Source organism: Penicillium solitum, assembly GCF_028829755.1.
Source record: "Penicillium solitum strain IBT 25940 chromosome Unknown utg000003l_segment0_segment0, whole genome shotgun sequence".
Lineage (NCBI taxonomy): Eukaryota > Fungi > Ascomycota > Eurotiomycetes > Eurotiales > Aspergillaceae > Penicillium > Penicillium solitum.
The window spans coordinates 1647816-1668154 of NW_027072123.1; the positions used below are offsets into that span (position 1 = coordinate 1647816).

At 46.9% G+C, this 20339-nt stretch overlaps 8 protein-coding genes across 8 annotated transcripts; 1 reads left to right on the plus strand and 7 right to left on the minus strand.

The window, feature by feature from the left end:
• Nucleotides 1–1588: 1588 nt before the first annotated feature.
• On the plus strand, nt 1589–3589 carry N7455_004521 (uncharacterized protein; the record flags this gene model as incomplete). Its single annotated transcript, XM_065604824.1, has 3 exons — nt 1589–2397; nt 2721–3439; nt 3522–3589. The coding sequence occupies 3 exons, from the start codon at nt 1589–1591 to the stop codon at nt 3587–3589; spliced, it is 1596 nt and encodes a 531-aa protein (XP_065461724.1).
• Nucleotides 3590–4249: 660 nt separating this feature from the next.
• On the minus strand, nt 4250–6124 carry N7455_004522 (MFS transporter; the record flags this gene model as incomplete). The annotated part of the gene is made up of 6 exons (XM_040956769.2): nt 4250–4504; nt 4580–5152; nt 5207–5268; nt 5328–5722; nt 5785–6013; nt 6109–6124. The coding sequence occupies 6 exons, from the start codon at nt 6122–6124 to the stop codon at nt 4250–4252; spliced, it is 1530 nt and encodes a 509-aa protein (XP_040812846.1).
• Nucleotides 6125–7365: 1241 nt separating this feature from the next.
• Nucleotides 7366–9364, minus strand: N7455_004523 (fungal specific transcription factor domain-containing protein; the record flags this gene model as incomplete). Its single annotated transcript, XM_065604825.1, has 4 exons — nt 7366–8357; nt 8420–9033; nt 9097–9119; nt 9260–9364. 4 exons carry the CDS (start codon nt 9362–9364, stop codon nt 7366–7368), a joined length of 1734 nt encoding a protein of 577 aa, XP_065461725.1.
• A 480-nt stretch (nt 9365–9844) lies between these two features.
• On the minus strand, nt 9845–11838 carry sit2 (putative siderochrome-iron transporter; the record flags this gene model as incomplete). Its single annotated transcript, XM_040956715.2, has 3 exons — nt 9845–10782; nt 10837–11450; nt 11525–11838. 3 exons carry the CDS (start codon nt 11836–11838, stop codon nt 9845–9847), a joined length of 1866 nt encoding a protein of 621 aa, XP_040812855.2.
• Nucleotides 11839–11861: 23 nt separating this feature from the next.
• Nucleotides 11862–12079, minus strand: N7455_004525 (uncharacterized protein; the record flags this gene model as incomplete). The annotated part of the gene is made up of 2 exons (XM_065604826.1): nt 11862–12004; nt 12028–12079. The coding sequence occupies 2 exons, from the start codon at nt 12077–12079 to the stop codon at nt 11862–11864; spliced, it is 195 nt and encodes a 64-aa protein (XP_065461726.1).
• A 17-nt stretch (nt 12080–12096) lies between these two features.
• On the minus strand, nt 12097–12408 carry N7455_004526 (uncharacterized protein; the record flags this gene model as incomplete). The annotated part of the gene is made up of 2 exons (XM_065604827.1): nt 12097–12240; nt 12304–12408. 2 exons carry the CDS (start codon nt 12406–12408, stop codon nt 12097–12099), a joined length of 249 nt encoding a protein of 82 aa, XP_065461727.1.
• A 1083-nt stretch (nt 12409–13491) lies between these two features.
• Nucleotides 13492–14710, minus strand: N7455_004527 (uncharacterized protein; the record flags this gene model as incomplete). The annotated part of the gene is made up of 5 exons (XM_040956856.2): nt 13492–13787; nt 13860–14054; nt 14104–14217; nt 14273–14416; nt 14473–14710. 5 exons carry the CDS (start codon nt 14708–14710, stop codon nt 13492–13494), a joined length of 987 nt encoding a protein of 328 aa, XP_040812708.1.
• Nucleotides 14711–17302: 2592 nt separating this feature from the next.
• On the minus strand, nt 17303–19905 carry N7455_004528 (OPT family oligopeptide transporter; the record flags this gene model as incomplete). The annotated part of the gene is made up of 5 exons (XM_040956785.2): nt 17303–17837; nt 17887–18055; nt 18112–19003; nt 19056–19570; nt 19638–19905. 5 exons carry the CDS (start codon nt 19903–19905, stop codon nt 17303–17305), a joined length of 2379 nt encoding a protein of 792 aa, XP_040812821.2.
• Nucleotides 19906–20339: the final 434 nt, after the last annotated feature.

Below are 20339 nucleotides of genomic sequence, written 5' to 3' on the forward strand. Positions count from 1 at the left end.
TTTGCTATCACATGCTATAAAACACCCATTGCAGGATTTTCGTATCTGATAAAAAAAACCATACTTTCAAAAATAACTTTCTGTGTATGTAATGGAAAGTTATATATCTAATTTATTATCCCTTATTGGTGCAAAATGTAGAAGAGTTGTTCGGCATCTTCACTGTTCTGCTTCGACTTTCAATTCAATGTTGAAGGATGCCAGATAAATTAAACAGACAAACTAGTTTACAGAAAGCATTGGATACTGTGGGAAACGAGTTTCCACCTGCTGATAGTCTGATCTGAGTTGAATTATGGTTAACAAAGTTGAAATTCGAACCCAGCTTAGCATGATATCAGGCTATAAAAATGCGAGCGGGCCCCGCTTTGAGATTGGCCCAATTTGTACTTGTGTATTCGGGCATTCGGTTAGTGGTAATGAGATAAAGTATGGATCAGAAATATGCTCAGGCGAGATATCGCTTAATCATATTATTAAGGGAAGGTTGTATGTATTTCAAGAAGCGACTTAGCGTCGATCTCTTCAACTATGTAATCATGGTCTTGATGGATACTGGTAAAGCCTCACATAACACAGCAATTTGCCAATATTCAGACTTTCGAGAAAACCATAGAAGACGCCGGGCATTTTAGGTATCAAATATTTACACCTTAGGCCCTCAATTGACAAACGTAACCCGTAGGGCTATATAATCTGAATACTCAACAACCTACCTACATAGGTATGCCCAGATAAATCTTTCCAAGGGGGAAGTCCCTCACCATAGCCAACTAATCGCCATTCACCTCCAGCTTGGCTGCAGATTGAGGGTTGTATCCCATTCCTAAAGATCGATCTGTCTTCGTCAGATTACTTCACCGACAGCTGTTGATGATATTATAACTCTCTTCAAGCATAAGAAGGCGGAAAAGGCGCTGAAATTCAAATCAAGTTCTTCGTAGCGGGATTGTTCTTCGTGTCATCTTAAATACTCCGTACAAAGTTTCTAATATCACCCACCTTAAGCCAAATATATTAGATTATTAGTTCAACTTCGTCAAGGATAGATTCCACATAAACAGCCAACTATTCTTCTCTTCATACAAATAAATTTGGTAAGTTCAAACCAGTCCATAATATTCTAATGTTCACAAAATTTTCATGGGTGGGGGTTTCTTGTCAATCTGCCGTGGGGGCCAAAGAGGGACAGGTAGGCCCTGGGGGGACATGGGTCACCTGCATAAGCGGCTTATATTGTAAATAGACTGACTGTGTTTGAAACTTACCTTTTCGGAAAAGTTGTTGCAAAGTCTTTGATTTAATATCGAGTAGATTGAATTATTGAGCCAAGATACAAAGGTAGTGCATTTGGCCCCCAGGAACAGCGATCCGCATATCTTCCTAATTTCGGGAGAACCAATCAAGGCCAATCGATGATTCAACTTGGTACCTGGCCCACTAAAACATTAATAGTCTACAGTGGCGGAGTAACTATGGATATGAGACGGAGGACATTATGTAAAGCGCGTAAAATCAATGCCCATGAGCCAGAGTCAATGATATTGACCAGGGTCCTATATTTATCTTCTTTCTCGATTATACCAACATGGGCACCCAAGACGAAAGAAGTATTCAAGAAAATGAAGCCCCGCCCGCCTATCATGAGGCATTGAGCTGCCCCGCAACATTATCTCGTTATGGTCCGCTTCCGTCAACTATGAGCGTACATGGCCAGTGGACAAAATGGAAATCTATGAATCTCTGTGGTGGTTCGAATGCCAAGGATCGTCTGTGTTTGATTGAGATGCAAACTGGCTATAGTGGCAAAGCTCCGCTTGGGATGAGAACAGGGTTTCTCCTTCGAAATGGGATGAGCACGAAGGATCCACTTCTTGCTGTCGCTGGCGATGAGTCGCGCGGGCTTCATGCGTTCAATCCCGACGGCATTGTCTTCTTACCGCCACTTGATCCGGTCTCAAAGTCCGATCGCATGGATACAGAACTGCTACGGGCCGAACCTGGTACAAACAATGATATCGCCTTCCACTTTTCTATTGAAGTAGGCGACAAAGAGCAGAGGGAGGAGTTTGCATGGAGGAAGGTCAAGAAGGGGGAAGATCAAGCCAAGAGAAATGGGTTCAAGTTGGTTCGACTCTCATCTAGCCAACAATCATCCCAGCCGAGCGGCAGCAGCAGTGGCCAAAAACCATGTTCGTCATCATATCCATTAGCAGGCAAAGATGGTGAGATTGTCGCCTTTCTTGGATGGGTCATGGCCTGGCCCAGTCTGACACATGCGTTCACTCTTGAGGTGGTAGACTGTCAGTCGGGCGCGTTGGGAGGGCGCTGGACTCTTATGGTTATCGTCACTGCAATCAGGCTCTATACATTGCACGTAAAGGGGAAAACGAGCAGGTTTGTCGTTGATATGGGAAAGAAGACTTCAGGAAAATAATACCAAATCTGTTATGTATATGTAACTGTACGCACAGGATAGCCCCGCCCAGGTGGAGGCCAAGACTGATGTACGTCATGTTATTGCCCGGCCCTGGGGGGCTGCCCCACGTGGGAAACCGGGGTAACCTTTGTCCCGCCCTCTATTTGTGCCCCAGTACTCCGTACGTTCCAACTGAACCCCCAAACCATACTGCTTACCACCTTCTATATCCATTGTTGAAGATATTTTGCACCATTCGTTACCAGATAATCACGTATTATATTTCTTGGAATATTGACAGATACGGACTGAACCTGGTGCCCAAGGCAATGGATTCTGGCTCTGAATTGTACGAGAAAACCGGTGGAAACACCTCGACGGAAATCCTTCAGCCTGCCGTCCTCTTTTTGTCAGGTCAATCTGTCTGTGCGGATTCTGCAACTTCAATCCCACTTTACCAATTGAACAGTGACATCAGATCAACCTCGAATAAGGACTCATCTGTGGCATTCGAAAGAGTCGAGCAAGATATACCTGATTCCGAGACGGAGATCGAGAGTGTCACTCCTGGCACGCGACACAAGCGACATCTTTTCTATCTCGCACATCCTGTGAATGCGCAATACCGAACCGATATACCCGCTAAGTACTACATCACATCTGCGGTGCCCGAGACGGTGGGCAATATTCGCCTCGAGAGTTCTGAGGCACGGTTTCAAAAGACGTCCTTTAAGGCGATGTTAAGTGCGAAAAAGACCGCCTCGGATAGGCCATTATTCTACGAGGGTACGCAACAACTCCTATTGTTTGATATCCAACCAAACTGGAAAGTCGGTCGAACTTGCTACAAGTGGAGCGATTCCAATGGCAGACAGGTCGCCGTTGAAGAAAAAGAAGATGACAGATATAAATTATCCGTCACGAGCAGTATGTCGCAGGATTCGAGGGATGCACTGGTCGCTACATGGCTGTTGAGGCTGTGGCACGACACGGCCGAGAGTAAGCAAGCTAAAAGGGAATGTGAGTTAACTTGATATCTGTTACTGTCGAATCCTTGTAACAATTACTGGAATTTTGTCCTTTGGCTAACTTCTCTTTCTAGTCTTTGAAAGCATGGCATCGTCGGAAGAGTGTAAAGAATACATGCCGAGGCAGTGCATAATGATGTGAGATTAGTTAGGTTGTAACCATCTCTGTCGCCTGCATGTTCAGCGCATCAGAAGCTCTGGAAATCCTCCAGCATTCCTACGCTGTCACGATATCTTCGGTCTGCCAGTGGAGACAACCCCAGTTCTACGCACCCAGCGTTCACGAGGAAAGCTAGGTTGGATTAACCATGCGCAACGTGGTACGAGGTCTCCTTATGCCACTCCCCGCCATACCTCCATAGCCGACTTCACAGTGGTGCAACCTTGGAACCTGATTTGATCACAACGCCCTCGGATTGGTTAGGTTGGTTACCTTCAGACGCAGGGAAATTACGTGGGCCAATCAGCCAGCCAGGAAACGCGGTCAGGGCGGGAGGAAAACAGCCCGTTATCGATCGACTTCGTTGAATGGACCAGCTGTCATCCAGTCTACAGAGCTAACTCTCAAAGTTGTCAATAAATCGGCTGATTCTTTATTGCTCTAACCCCCATGGCACCAACCCACCTCGAATGATATTCGTCTTCAACGTCTCCCACGTTTATTACATCCATGGCACCAACTCACACCCTTAAATAATATCTATATTCAACTTCTCTCGCGTCTATAAGTCCGAACTGTAATGGAGAAAAATAAAATAGACGCGACAATCCAACAGTACTCGAAGCAAGTACTGCCACCCGATCAGAAGTTCACCTGGAACTTTGGACTTGTCCTTATGCGTTCGCCATAAATCCAAAAGATCACGGGCAATACGCAAAATGCTAAAGCAATGAACCCAAGCAGCGAGTTACCCCAACCAAGTCCAAGAGCCTCATACATCTTCGGGCCGGCAAGTGGAAGCATGGCACCGGCCAGTGAACGGAACACCGTGTTGGCTGCCATGGCGGAAGCGGCGTAATCTGTGAAGGCATCTACTAAGTATGTGCTTACACACATCTAAACAACAAGTCCAAGTGTCAGCTGGTCAATTTGCAGCAAAAAGGAATCACGGATAGGAGGAAAGGAACTTACGAATGTGATCATCATGCCAGCACCGAGGAAGGAGGTACCGATGATAGGCACAATCCAGTGGGTTTTGTAATAGGCAGTCCATCCATACATGAACAGCGAGATAGGGACGAAGACGGCTCCGGGGATCATAGGCGGGAGACGATACTCGGGTTTTTTCTGGCCATTTTTGACGGATAGATAGTTGAGTAGTCTGTCGGATGTTGCTCCGAGAATGAACAACCCGACCAAAGAGCCAACGCCCAAACCCAGATAAGTGAGTCCAACTGATCCCTGGGAGAAATTATACTGCTCTTCGAATACGGAGGTGATGGTTGTAAAAAGCAGATACAGGTATCCGTAGATGACGCCGACGTAAAGCGAAAGAAGGAAGACGATCGGGGAGAGGAAGAGCATCTTCGTCGGTCGCACAATGGAGTATAGGAATAGTTCCTTCGGTGTACGGCCTGTGTCGAGTGCAGAGCGCAAGTTTATGTTCCCGGTTTCCTTCTGGAGCTTTTTGGTCTTCCGAGCCAGGATAGTCGGGGCGTAGGATTCGCGGATGGTTATGATGGAGCTAGCGGTGATAGCACCACCCTGTCGGTTCTATTAGTATATCATCTACCTTTGGGTGTCACAGTCTCGACTTACAGCCATCGCCAGCACATAGAAACTCCATCGCCAACCCTTTGCCTGTGCCAGATATGCACCCGCTATGCAGAGTTAGCACTCGAGTTGTCAACTCAAGGAAACATGAGGGAAATTAACGTACCAACAGGACCAACGACTGGACCAATCAAGGGACCAAGAGCCCAAGCTGCCATCGCACCGCCTCTCTGCTCTTGTACGAACATATCCGCAATCGTGCCAGCGCCAATAGTCAGCGGACAGCTACCGGCAAAGCCAGCGAGGAATCGAAAGACAACAAGACTACCCATCTCGGGCGCAAAGGCACAGGCAATGGTCCAGATCACGTAGAGGATATTGCATACGTGGTAGACGTACTGTCGACCGTACAACTCCGATAGAGGAGCGATGAGCAGGGGACCGAAACAGTATCCCAGCAGGTATACCGATACCACGAACGATGCCAGCTCGGTGCTGGTGACATTGAAGTCTTTGACTAGTTGACCTACGCCGGGGGCGAACATGGATGATCCCAGAGGGCTATTGGTTTTCAGAAGTTAGCTTTTTACTATCTTAATGACATTGGAAAGGACCGTCCATACGTCAGAAACGTGATCAGCGCAATAGAACATGTCGCTGTAATCTTCTTTCCCGAGGTCCAGTTGAGAGGATTTTCGGGATCATCTGGTCCGTCCCAATCAACGATGTTTGGATCTCTTGTTTTTTCCTCTTTTGCGACATCCTTCAGATCGAGGGGGCCGATTTCGAGGTCTGCTCCGAGTTTTTCCCGGTTGCTCGTGCTTATTGTCGATCCATCGACGGAAGGGGTTTCTGCATGAACACTTTAGATATTGCGCTCTTCGCTCATGTTATGTGGTGAAGATCATTTTCGGGTACGGAAAGTAAAGAAATAGTGAAATCCTTACCTGAGCCGTCTTTCATTTTGGGAGATATGTCACCAATATAAAAAGAATACAAAGTCGCACGCCCGCGTCACAACTCGTTGGAGGTTGGATTTGTTCTCGTTCCAGGATTAATATAGGTCGGAAATTGAGGGCACTCGAAGAATAGTAATAGGCTTGTGGACGATCCTCTCAGTCAAAATAATAAAAGACAAAGGAGAGGGGATGAGCGCGATAATAGCAATACCCCAAACGCCAACGGGAACCTACCTGTTATAAACGAGGGCCACCTTCGGAACTACCTTTGAACACCCGCGGGCATAATTTTCTTATTCTGCATTACAAGGGGGGTACATCTTGCAGCCAATCCCCAATACCCGGGTAAACTCATTAATTTGACCGGAGATATCTAGTCCTTAATGGTCGGATAGTTAATTATGCCGAATAAAATAAAATGGGATGCAACACATAATCCCATAACAGCGAATACATAACCTTGGAGTCGGGGGAATTCTGAATGTACTTGGAATATGTACTGGCATTTAGCAATCCAAGCTTTGTTCCCCGCAAAAAGAAAAGGTCCACCAGATTCCACTTCTACGGCGGGACTGGCCAATGTACATAAAAGTTGTGCACCGGGAAAGCTTCAGGTCTCGATTCCTTGGCCCTGCAATTATGTGATTATGTGATGCGCCTAAAATCTTACGTTAGGGCAGCCATGCGTTGTGATTGGTTTTGTTTCTCAGTTTCTATGCTACCTAACTATAATAGACCTACTTAGCTAAAGGTCAGATGCTCGACTCGGCTCGCTTAATACCTTACTATGTATCGTCAATACATATCATTTTAAAGAGCCCAATGTGGAATATGTAGAGAAGTAATACATACCTAAAATGATCTTAATCGAGCTAAATAAGGTAAATACTATTCTTTTCAATTGTAATTATTGCTCTGTATGCTTTATTTTAAGAAATAGCAGATCTAGAGCATATTCCAGCTGCTAGCTGTAGTTAGCTCGGTAAATGAATTACGTGTCTTTCAGGAGCATTGCTTGGAATTTAGGGGAGTTCAAATGCTCGGAAAAGTTCTTGAAATGCTCAGAATGCCAAGAAACGCAGAAGCGAGCCGAGCCGGGCATTCTAAGGTTTGACCTACGGAGTAATGAGAGAAGATCATATATTTTAGCTGCAGGGATCTCGCCTCATTTTGTGATTCGATTTGCAATATGCGGTGTGATTGAAGAAATCAACTGCATCAAACAGCTTATCTGTATTATTGATCTCACATCCCAGGAAATGCACTGTGGCTATCAGGACATCCATTTGACGCGTCGCTGGTAAACATATCAAAAAATCCCAAATCAAGGTCCAAATCCCGCATATCGATTGAGGCAAGAGAGTCTTGACCATTTACACAATTCACACCTCCAGCGACCGCAGTGGCAGTCTCTAAGCTCCTGGCAATGCTCAACAACGGATGCGTGGGATGATTGATGACTGGGGACGAGAGGAGGACCTGGACTAGTCGCTGAAGGTAGCTGGGAATACCCTCGCCTTGCAAGTCAGGAGCCCATGGTCCTTGCTGGACGGATACCTTCACCAGGCAGACACAGGCGAATGCCACCATGGTTCCAATATAGGTTGGTAGCTTTCCCAGCCATGAGGATGATTCGTTATCATCGACAATGCATTTGATAATTGCCAACGCACTTCTCACCGCGCCATGTGCGAACTCCTCCGTACCAGTATCAGATCCACATTCAAATCCAGCTTTCGGAAGTTTTGTATCCTGCGACGAGCCTCGGAAGATATGCGAGAAAAGATACAACTTCGCTGAATGGAAGTAAAGATCAAAGACACGACGTGAAAATGTGGCCGGCGCGTCGGTGAAAGAAAGCATGGCAATCCATTCCTCCAACCATCCGTCATAGTTAGCACTGAGCTGCATCAGCTTATCCGACCGTTGGCTAGCGGCCTTGCATTCAATATCAGCGCCAAAAATGTCGAAGACACGACTGCTGATAGACCACAACTCAACTTGGCTGATGAGACTCAAGTCAGAAGGAATGGTAAAATAACTCTGCAGAAAGTCCCTTGGTCTTCTTAATGAGTGGAAGTCTCGTGTAAGCGGAGGTCTTCCGTGGATGAGAGAGCAGTGGTGGTCGCAGAGGTATACCAGCCAGTATAGCCGAGTGCGGTCGTAGCAGGCTCGTTTGGTGTGGGGCATTTTGGTGATGCATCTGTGCAGATCTAGCTCTGTAGAAATGCGAACGGCTTGTCGTTTGTTAGTATACTGAGAGGCAAAGTTGGAGATCATTGGTTTCACTATCTCTCACCTAAACTGTTCAGCGCGGTGGAAACTTCGTTTAGCCATAAAGCCCCAATACACAGAGCGCGGACATCGTCGAATGTGTGGTTGCTCGAAAATACTTTCCCCGAGACTTGGGTAGTGAAATGTTTGAGTAGGGCGCCGTAGCTCTCGGAACCACTACAAAAAGCAGATACTGTGCATATTGCAGTAGTGAGGAGAGGAGAGCGTGTACAGATTGCAGGGAAAGTGTCGTTATCGGCGAGGATATTATGAATGCAGGGATCCAGGTTTTGCTTATAGAACACGAAGAGTATCTCCGCTATTCGTTGTGGGATGATTCCGCATGACACTGGGTCAGGATTTCGTCCTGGGGTTGTTCCAATATCACCCAACGTAAGATTGATCATTGACGATGCTGGAAATGCGCCAAGACTGCATGAGAGATTCAAGGTGACTATAGCAGAAGGCTCGGGATGTAAAGGATTAGGTAACATGGTAGGCGTGTCAGTTTCACTACTGTTGTAGCTAAATGGCTGTGCCGGAGGAGCATTTCCCCAGGCAATCCTAGATGGCTGAGTTGTGTTTTGTTTGATAGACTGTTCAAGTCTGCTAATTCGGTCCTCCACCTGTTCCTTCCATCTAACCCTCTTCATTAGATTATTGAAACCAAAAGTTGTGCCTGAAGCCATGGAGACAACATACGAAGCATCATTCTCCAAGAGCATCTGGAGGCTCTTATTGACCGAACATGCAAGCCCACGTACTTTGCACCGATTGCAAGGAGGGTTATTATCATTCATATGGCATTTTATGTGCCACGGTATTAGTGCGTGGTACTCGTTTTGGAACACCGTGTGGTCCTCACCTTGAGTTTGCGACACAACACACATGCAGTGATCTTGCGTGAAATATCGGGGATCTTCCGATCGCCAAAGGAATTGCGCAGATTCATTGCTGCGGACTGGGGCATGGTGAAAACAATTCGATATCTCTCCTTGAGGGTGTAGTCAATGGTTACAAGGAAGGGAGGGTGAAATGAAAGTCGACCTTTGGATGTATGAGTCTTGCACCAATCGGGGGTTCGGGTCAAGCCCCACCACGGTCTTCTTGCCGTTGCCTCGTTTTCGTAATGAATTCTAGAAGTATAAGGGGGGATTCAAGGTAACTATAATATCTCGAATTGGACCACGGAGACAAAGGAAATGAATGAATAAAATATTCGGTTTAAATACTTGCGAGAATGAACGACCATTTTGGCGGTAGCACAATGAAATATATATATATTGATTTCCTTCACGCTCACCAAGATAATTACAACAAATGTACACTAAAGCAGTGGCTTGTGCTCCACACAGCAGATAATACAGCACACCAGAAATAACGCGAAACATGAACAAGGCTTCCCAACCCGTGCATCATAAGCGGGTATACTGTGCAACGGAAAGTCTTCTTAGAAGATCATCTTACCCTTGTTCTGCTTCAGGTTAACGTCGTAGTTCTTCCAGACTAGGATGCAAGGAATAGTCAACGCCAAGATAGCAGTAGAAGCAATGCAGTTCAGGCGCTGAGCATAGCCCCACGTGTACGCGACAGCTTCACGGAGAGGGGTTCCCCAAGGGTAAGTTGACTGCACAGTGATACCGCCGAGGTAGATCTGGGTGGCATTGGCCTTCAGGTTGTCCGGCAATTGTGTCGTGAGGGTATCGACAAAGACATTGTTGTAAATAGCAGCGCCAACAGCCAGGCCAATGGCACCGCCGATATTCGAGAACAATCCGATGAGGGCCAGCATCATCGGAGTGCCCTCACGGCCACCTGCAGCCATAACAGCCATGTCTTCGCCAATGACGAGGGTACCGCCGGCGAAGGCAATGAAGATCTGACACATGACAACGTAGCCAATGCCGTGGTCTGCGCCACGGAAGTAGATCATCAACCCAGAGCCGAGGATCATGAGTGGGGCTCCGAAGAACAGGCAGATGTACTTGAAGCGCGCAGTGGCCCAGATGACGGCTCCGATGACGGGAGAAAAGAAGCAAGACCCGACGTTGTAAATCTGGATCATGTAATTTGCATGGACTGGGGTAATATCGTAGGAGATCAGGATATAGTTGTAGAAGTACTGATCCCAGAGTTCGAAGCTGAAAAACAGCACGGCAGCTAGGATGCATGCGCCTAGAATGGTCGGACGCTTGATCAACTCGTAGCGGATAAAGTGGGTTCGTGCACCCCATTTCTCCCATGCTGCAAATACACCCAGCATGAAGACTCCAAGGATGAGGAGAGCAATGAACTTTGCGCTTGAATACGTAGAGCGGCCATATTGTGCCAAACTGAATGGCAGGAGGAACATCACCCAACCAGCCATGAGCAAGAAGGCACCAATAACTAGTAATGGAACGTTAGTGTCAGTCTCCCGATATTCGTTTGGGGTATTCTTACCATCGAATTCATGGACATAGTGGATGATAGACTGTACAGTAGTGCGACCACTAGGCTGTCGGCGGAATATGCCTCGCTTTTCTGACTTCTTCTCGAAATACTTGAAAGCCATGGCGAGTGGCAAGAACACAAACGGCATCACGATGCAGAAGATGCCATAACCCCAGCGCCACCCGAAATTAGCATATATCGAGTTTGCTGCAATACTGCCTGTGAAGGCAGTACAGATAAACGGAGTTTGCATAAAGCCAAAAGCGAACGCTCGGTTTCTTAGCCCCGAGGTATCGGCGACGAAAACATTCAAGATCAAGTATAGGCAGTAGTACCCGATCCAGTATAGCACATAGCCTGCCGCGTATCCATTGGGACCATCACATGCGGTGAGGATGATCATACCAAGAAGGTAGATGCTGGTCGAGACCACCAGGGCCTCAGCACGACCCCACAAGTTCAAGGTCTTACCAAGCGGCAGCTTAAGAACGCCGCCCACAATGTTCGCGAGGATATAGGACGTTGAGACCTGCGGTGCGGTCTTGAACCCTCCCTGGATATAGTTGATGAGGAAACCGCTTATATTCGAGTGAAATGCCAACATGAATGTGCAAATCCAGATCCTGCAAGTTCAATCATTGTCAGAAAAGGTTCCATCGCAAGGGCACAGGAACGAATGGGGGTGAGATCTACTTACCAAGCATATATCCCAACCAAAGCTGGCCAGCTCCATGCGAGCGCCGCTGCTTCCGCCTTCTGCTGACCCAACTGAGCGCCCTCTGTGACACTATCGGGGTGTTGTGCCAATTCCTTCTCGTCGTCAAACGTATCGCCCGCATGAGAACCGTCCGATTCGGGCGGTGATTCGGGATCATATTGTGAGGACCTATCGCCGTTGGCACCGTTTGCCTCCGATTTCACATTTTGCGAGTTATATGATTCTTTTCCAAGTATAGCCCGATCGATATTTTTGCTGTCATCGCGACCTTCAGCGGTCGCCGGGAGACCCATCGCTGTATATCCCCTTCGTCCGCTCACAGGAGGCCCAATCCGGATGCCAGATCCTCAATTGTTTCCGGGGAGGCTATATAAGGATAGACAGAAATTGAGTATTGGGCGCAATAGGGGGGTGGAAAGAAGAGACGAAAGATCTGCGATGCTGGCGAGGCACTGTTTTCTATAATCTGGAGGGACAGATACCCGGGAGGTTCCAGACGAAAAAGTCCTGAGTGGTCCAGAGCACCGTCTCCATTTTTTTTTTTTTTTTTTTTACTTTCCTTCGCTCTCGACCGGAGGCTCCGATGCGACGAGAGGATCAGATAATCTCGGGGTAAGCGGATTACTCATGTGGGTCAAGCTGATAATTGACCCAATGAGGGGTTGTAGTGGCGGGCGATCATCGCTCATTCGCCCCTAGACGGTGTGGAGGTAATATCCCTGATTGGCCAACATTGAACTTCGCCTCCTATTTTAGACTAGTGTGCCTCTCGCTCTAAAGTTTCCAGGGTCACAGTTCTCTCTTTTCAGGGCTACCTGCTTGATGCGGCAACCCGTTTGCGTCTCAACCGCCCAAAGGGACATTATCCAATATTTGTTGTATGCGAGTCATGCCATCATCTGTCTCACTCTTTTCTTTTTCCCCTTACTACCCTCGAACACAAAACGCTACCCGCCCTGTTTGTCCCTTGCGTATCCACGCGATGTACAGCGCAAGGTTGCCAGATGAGAAGCTTAAAATACATAAAGAGTTCAGGATCTTTTCAGCCCCCAATATGTGCCCAAAGAAACAAGCAAATTGACTTCGTGTATGAATCATCTTATTTACAAGGTCACCATATCAACTCGGTTGAACTTCATGGAACAGTTCGCCTTCGGCTCCTCGGTCCATGGGTGCATGGCGCAATTTGACTTTTACGCCCTCTTATCTGATTTCTGATTTATCTGATCGATCAGATATGCACAACCAAAATTAATGACGCTGTTAACCTAAGCTTCTTAAGTGTTCCCTTGGCTTTCCCAAAAAGCCAAGCCTCCCAAGGCAGATTCTGCCTTCGGGATGCTCGGACTAGCAAGGTGGTCCAACTCCTCGTGGGGCTGGATCCTATTTTCCCCAACCGCCCGAGGCGCTTCGCAGGTACGAACGGCCCATTCACTCAGTCGTTGACACCCTCCAATGAGCGCGTGCGACCGCACGAATCAGAGTAAGACTTTTGTATCCGCTGTGACGCAGGAAACTCTTGAACGAACCAACAATCATTTTAGTCTGCGCGAATTTAGATTAATCAATCAAATCAATCGCCTCATTTCATCTAATCTGATCTTCAATTTGTCTAATCCACTAATTTCCCTCAATACTCCTATTGATGATGCCCTCCATTGCGGATGATGTTGACATCCCTTGCCACTATGTGGAGCCTACCGCTACCACAATCCTGTCCGAATTCCCGTTCAATTTGCCTTGAATGGAACCTGTAAGGATCCTGTCCATTAGTTTGTGCAATTTTCTACAGACCGTCTTTGGTCTAAATGCGGCGAAGGGTTGTGAAACAAATTCAATTGTGCTCTACGCCTCTAATCCAATGGAATATCTGAGTTTATTGGTAGCCATACCGAAGTGGATGATGCGAGGAAGCCCAACTTGTTCCCAATTAAATTTCCCTCGGCTTAATGTCCAACCATAGCTTGGTGCACAGGACCATATCGGCTGCCGTGTGGCTTAGCAGCATCGATAATTTTGCGCATTTGTTGCTTTTCCTCCTCGGTCAATTCAATATCCCGAGACGCCCAGTTCTCCTCCAGACGGGCCGCCTTGGTTGTTCCCGGGATGGGGATCAGTCCCTGGGAGGCAACCCAAGCAAGCGCGATTTGGCTAATCTTGCATCCCTTGCGGGTAGCTAGTTTCTTTATTTCCTCGACGATGGCCAGGTTCTTGTAGAAGTTCTCGCCTTGGAATTTGGGAGCTGTCGAAAAGGATAGTGTTAGCGAGTCTGTTCAGCCTATGATTAGGATGCTTGTGATTGGGTATATATTACAGTTTCGGCGGAAATCGTCAGGGGCAAAGTCATCCGGGGACTTGTAATCGAAGTTATCGACGAGCCAACCGTGTCCCAGTGGACTGTACGCGACGTAAGCGATGCCCAGCTCCTTTGCTGTCTCGATCAAGCCGTCTGTCTCGTGGAGTGTCTCAAAGGCTGAGTATTCAGCTTGGATAGCATCAATCTTGGCAACTATTGACGGTTAGTAAAATATTCGCAATTTGGCTGGATAGAAACGCACTTGAGTTTGCCTTGCGTAGTGTGGCAGCTGAACATTCGGAAAGTCCAATATACTTGGTCTTGCCTGCCTTGCGAATTTCATCAAGGGCAGGAATAGACTCAGTCAAGGGTGTGTCTATTGAAATTAGCAATTTGAGGTTGGAAAATGGCCACGTATGTATTCGACTCACTGGGGTCCATCCGGTGCAGATAGTACAAATCAGGCGTAAATCCAAGTCTCTCAATAGTTCCTTCGATGTACTCCTTGATATGCGAGGCGGAGTTGGTGACGGCGCCATTCCCTCCCATAACGTCGAACCCACACTTGGACGCAACTATCAGCGACAGTAGTTAGTTTCAATTAAATTATTCTTGTGGCGCGACGTCTTACTGAAAACCTTGTCGCGGACGTTGTGCTTCCTGATGAAGTCTCCCAAAAGCTTTTCGTTCACGCCAGCTTGGTAGACAACAGCAGTATCCCAGAATGTGCATCCCAATTCAATTGCCTTCAGCAAGACTGGTTCGGCTTGCTCGAGACTTAGGTTACTACCCAAGCCGAAGCTCAAGCCCATGGCACCGAAGCCCGGTGTTGGGATCTGAATGTCACCGAAGGGGAGTGTCTTGACCATGCTGACTGGGCTGAATAATTTGATGGGTGGTTCTTAATTTCTGTTGCTTTAGAATTGGCAGGATGTGGCACTGAGCTTAGATTTATATACATAATACGCATAGTCCCCGGAATTAAGCCTTCAAGTGGGTCGTCCTGGTTTTCCTGATGAGCCTTAACTCCGCTTGCTCCAATCAAGTTCCAATGGCTATTTTCTACCATGTCATACGTGAAATGTAAAATGAGATGGGCATTTCAATCCAATCACAAAGAGAAATAGACGGACGTACGAATCTCTCCTGGTGATCGTCATCAGTAACGGATGTACCAATGCCTAACTCCGAACATTCTATAGGTGGGGTGTCATCAACCCCACTAAACACCGAAACCACAATGACATCATGCCGTATGGATGATACTCGTTGAGTGCAGCAATACTTGCCGATATATGATATGGCAATTACATATGCCTAATTGGATGGATTCTACTTGCAACTTGAATGCTTTGGGCCAAGTAATGATGCAAGGCACTGTCAGCCTTCCAGGGTGGTGAACTAGCATCAACCCATCGGCCAGGTGGGGCTTGTCAGCAGGATGCATTAGCGCCGAGGCCTACATAATGCATGATACAATTTATATTGTAGACGATCAATACTGCCCAGTCAATTGGCTACATAACGATGTACTATGGTAAGCTGTTATGATACGTCACCTTTCATATGTATGTATGTATGACTTTAGGTCAAATTTTCCAGGAACATAAAAGAGATTATGTTGCTCAAATATCCCAATACCGGTGAGGCAGTCAGGTCACAAATGGCAGATATGACCAGCTTCGTGGCACTTGTCTCTATTGAGTTCTCACAACTAATAACACATCGAGAAGATCGATCTAGCTTTTTTTCTCCGTGTAAGCACCAACTGACTACCCCAAACCGAGTCATCAGCTTTCGATATGTCTGGTCTTGAATAAGTTGGATGTTCCGATAATACATTTCCTCTTCTGACAGCGCATCTGAGGAATTGTCTTGTATGGAATCGTTTTCAAACCGCTGTCGGGAATCAGCCTTTTCATGCTCTGCCAAGTTGACTTCAAATTCGTGGTCATTGTGACACCTCCACCGATCATCATCTGGGCTTAATCCTGGTCCCAAGTCAAGCCACCGGGTAAGAACAAGGCACACATCTTTCAGCCCCATATTCCGTATCTCAATTTGCCACGATGTATTGCATTCATCGCAACGCCCTTTGTCTCGGGGTTTTGTTGTCGTATCAGAGCGATATTTGTTGACTAGACTGTGAACGACAGAATTCAAGTTAAAGATATGGTTAATATGCATACAAATATGCATAGCATCGTTTTCGGGATATGGGAATAACAATGATAGATTGTGTTTCCTCACTACCGCAAGCTCTTGGGTTCGTAAGTAAAGGCTCGGAGGGTTCGAGCAGATTCGAGCATCAACAGACAAGAGAGTTGTCATATGACTGCACTGAAAGTCCTCTTCGTCGTGCGGTTTCGTGGAGTTCAGCGCTTTACTTGTGATGGGATTGGTTCCCACCTCTATATAGAGCAAGGACTGAACGGGGATTCCAAATTGAGCTCCGTAGTAAATCCTTCGCATGACAAGTTGAAGATGAACAAAATGGAACTTGTAATATGCGTGGCTCGGGTAATGGATAATATAAATAGGCTGTTGAGGCGATGAACGCCGTGATCTAGGGAGTCTACGCAGGCTGGGACTTAGAATTTGGGACCTGGTAGAGCCACTTTGTGCCAAAGATGGAGTCGTAGGCAGACGTGACAGAGATAGTATTGTGGCAAGTCACGAGAAAATCGTGTCAAAAAGTCAACCCGCGGCCCGTCCTCAAGCCCCCCAGTGCAGCTCTTTGGGAGGTCGTCGCATGCAGATCCCAAGGAAAACAACAATCGGCGGTTGCACAACGCGAGGCACGCAATATCGACAGAGGACAAGTGGTCGGATATCATGATCCACAGCTCGAGGGGGAGATCAGGTAGTATTTTTGTCTTTTTTTTTGGTCCATTTTGAAGTGTTCATCCGTGAAAGCTTGGTGGGGTGGTACTCCACTCGACTCAAATCGGACCCATATGTATGTTGTAGTCTGGTGATCACTGAGATTTGGTGTATTCCTGGGTAGATGGCAAAATTAATCACACGCTGGATTGTAGGCTCTGTTTTCGGGGATTTGGTGTCAAATGAGAATACAATGTTGTGACGCAGTGATCATAAGATCAAACAGTTAAGCTTTGATAGAGAGTCTACCACTTCTTGGCATTCCCCTTCCTTTTTAGTGCTCAGACCTGGCAGATGGAGAAGACGCCCTTAAATATTTTTCCAACGGTAATTAGAACGAATCTAGAGTTCAAGAGGGTGGAATTGGATGGAATTGGAGCAACCTTGGTAGGACGCCTTTGATTTATGTCAGCCGTGGAGGTAAAGACCATAATCCAAGACCGATATTGCCAAATGAGTGATCTGTGTTTAACGGTATAACCAGTTCGTCCTATTCTAGGCTTGTCTAGGAAGAACATATAATTATGCCACGATATGAGTAAAAACACGGAAACGCAACGGATAGGCTCAAAGAACATTCAACTTTGGGCATTGTATGCGCAATAGTCGAAATTGTCTGCACGATTACCTGCCCACGTGGGGAAAGCAACCGAGTTTCCAGAACCACCGAAAACTGCAAATGTGGCTATGAACACCATAACTTGTGTGCCACCGTCTAGTGCAGCGGACAAAAGGTAATTCCACTTCACAAACCATTGCGGACGGTAACGTCGCAGATAGAATTGACCGAAAGCTCCCAGAATGTAGTAGCTGGTGAGAGAGGCATTCAGACCAACAAAAAGTTCTCCAAGATACCACAGAATAATGCCCGAGTTGAGGTATGACCAAATTCGCTGGTGCGGGAAGCAACGGTGCATGATATAGAAAGGCAATGGAGCAAGGAAGCCGACTAAGAAAGCTGCCGTGACCCATTCGTAGCGAGCACCAATAGAAAACATCTTGGGGGCAATAGACCAAGCAATGGCGAGGGTATTGAACTGCTGGATTTGAGATCCGGACCAAATGTTCGTTCCTTCGGCGGACTCGAGGATAGTTGCTTGATTTTCGACAATGCTGAAGACAAATTAGACTAGGTGGCAATCTCACAAGGGTTGTGACTTACCTTATCATCATGACATAGTTGAGAAGGGCGCCCATGACACAACCGATGATTTGAGTGACAAACGTAGCTTTTGGTGACAGTTTGTTCTGTTGAGCCAGTTTCAGATCACGAAGAAGCAACTGTCCTTGCGAGATTCCATTGTAGGTATAGGTGGTGAAATACATGTTAGCTGAAATTTTGTCAGTGGAAAAGTATCAAACGTTTTCAGCACAGTGGAGAATATACCCAAGGGACGTCCGGGCATCATGTAACCAGCAAGCATTTGGAAAATCGGCTGCAAGTTGAATGCGAAGCCCGTAATGGCATACTGCGCCCCAAAGAAGACTGTAAAGACGATAAGAAAGATGGTCGCGATAATGAAGCCCCACCACGGAAGGGTGGACTTCATCACGTATAAGCATACAAGACCAACGATCCAGCTGACAGCAAACACTAAGAAATACCAGCTGCCTGGGACTTCATCATAGTCAACCATCAACTTATAATGAGGGTCAATAGAAGGGTCCTGACGAATTCGCTCCTTCTCTTCCTCAGTTCGAACACCAGTGTGCCGCCAGAACATATAAACGGAAGGATCCAAGACCTTCTTCAAGTTGCTCAGTGTTATCCAAGCCCATCCAAGACTGACTTCGGCGTAATTCCAGAGCAACATGTGAACGATAGTGGCAGTGAGCCCAGCGTTGGATGTGATGAGATAGTTCACGTATGTCGCGGTGAGATAAGGTGCTCCGGCCTGATCTATCATAGTGCTGTTCACAGTGAAGTCTGGGTTCATAATTGCAGTCTCATCGTATTGGACATAAGTGGTCGTGTTTGAGGTCTGGTCATAGAGAAGCTGAGACATGAAAGGGAAATCCTTGGCTCTCCAGACGTTTCCGTAGTACAGTGCCATGGAGAGGGCAATCCCTCCGAGATAACCGATGAAGCTGTTGACCAAGGTTTGAAGCGGCATCCAGAGTGGTGATCCGAATCCAGCGATATAATTCCAGTCAAAGCAAACTGACAGCAATCCCATGCCTTCATTACCCTGGGAGCCTCCGAAGAGGTTTGTGAAGACGAGGTTGCTTTGGTCGGCCAAGCAGAAAATGGAAACCGCAGACAAAAGTGGGAAGATATACTGGATATTATCAGAGCCTGTAACGTGGATCAATGTGGTTGAGCGAACGTACCTCGGGGAACCACTCCCAGCAAAAGATTGCCGCAAATACGATCCAGAATATCTTGAATCTCTGCTTGGTCTCCGCTTTGGGTTTGTGCAAGGTTTCCATGACAGTCGTAATGGGTAGATTGATGGGGTACAGCATTGAGGTGGGGTTCACCAAAACACTTCGCATCATACCTGCAACGCCATACCCAATGAGTTGTGAAGAAAGAGTAATGAAGATTCCCGCAGCTTGGTTAGGATATCCTCCGTACCAGAGCTTTTGTACAGCTAAAGCTTCTGTTGACAAGGCCGAGACGGCTGCCGCCGATGACATGAGGACTGCTGCAGTGTGTTCCTTTCGGTTCCATGGAAAAGGGTTAAGAAAACGACCAATGACACCTCTTCGTGGGATGAAGGTAGACATAGCCGTACCCAGAGTTTGAGCAAGGACAGTCAAGAACATTACCGACACGTAAACAACCTGGGGCTTGAAGTACATGATTTCTTGTAGGACCGCTCCGAATGCGGACAATCCAAGACCTGATTTATGGTAAGCGGACATGCTCGATTATTACAAGAAAGAGACACCACAATGAAAGGAGCTCACCGATAAAGAACATGCGAAAGGTCCATGGATTAAGTGTTGGGTCATCGTCAACATGAATGACATGAGTGACTATCTCCTCCGCGGTTGTAAGGGGAGCTGCATTCTCTTTAGAGAGGGCTTCAGCGTCATCGTAATACTGAAGAGGCACTTCCTGAATAGAAGCGACCTTATTCATATCTCCGCCCTTTTCCCCAAGATTTTCGCTGTTCGCCCCCGTTGAGGGTTCACGATCAACCAGGCTATCTGTTTTGGTTGGCGTCACCTCCATGTCGAGGAACTGACAAATTCTGTGATGCCCCAGGGGTCAAAAATGAGATATATTCAAGCCAGGGTCAATAAAAGTTGTCGGGCCAGGTCTTCTGATATATCACGGATGATTAAGTCACGCAAGAAGTGGCATTGCCATTCTAACACCTGGTTTCACCGCACTTGACACTCAGGTTTCCATTAACTACAGAACCCAGCTTGTTACACGATAAGAGAGACCAATCACACCTCCCTAGAAGACGAGGTCACTGCACGTTTTAGATTGAGGTACCCATCTGGATTCAGTATCGCCGACGGGGCGCCGTAGAGTAGCATTCAAATGTTCAAAGCCAGATTCACCGCTTTGAACCCCATGAAGAAGTAGGTCTCTCATCAGAAATTAGTGTGGCGTCTCATTCATCCATTTTCTTGGATAAGACAATAAGTGGATTCCAC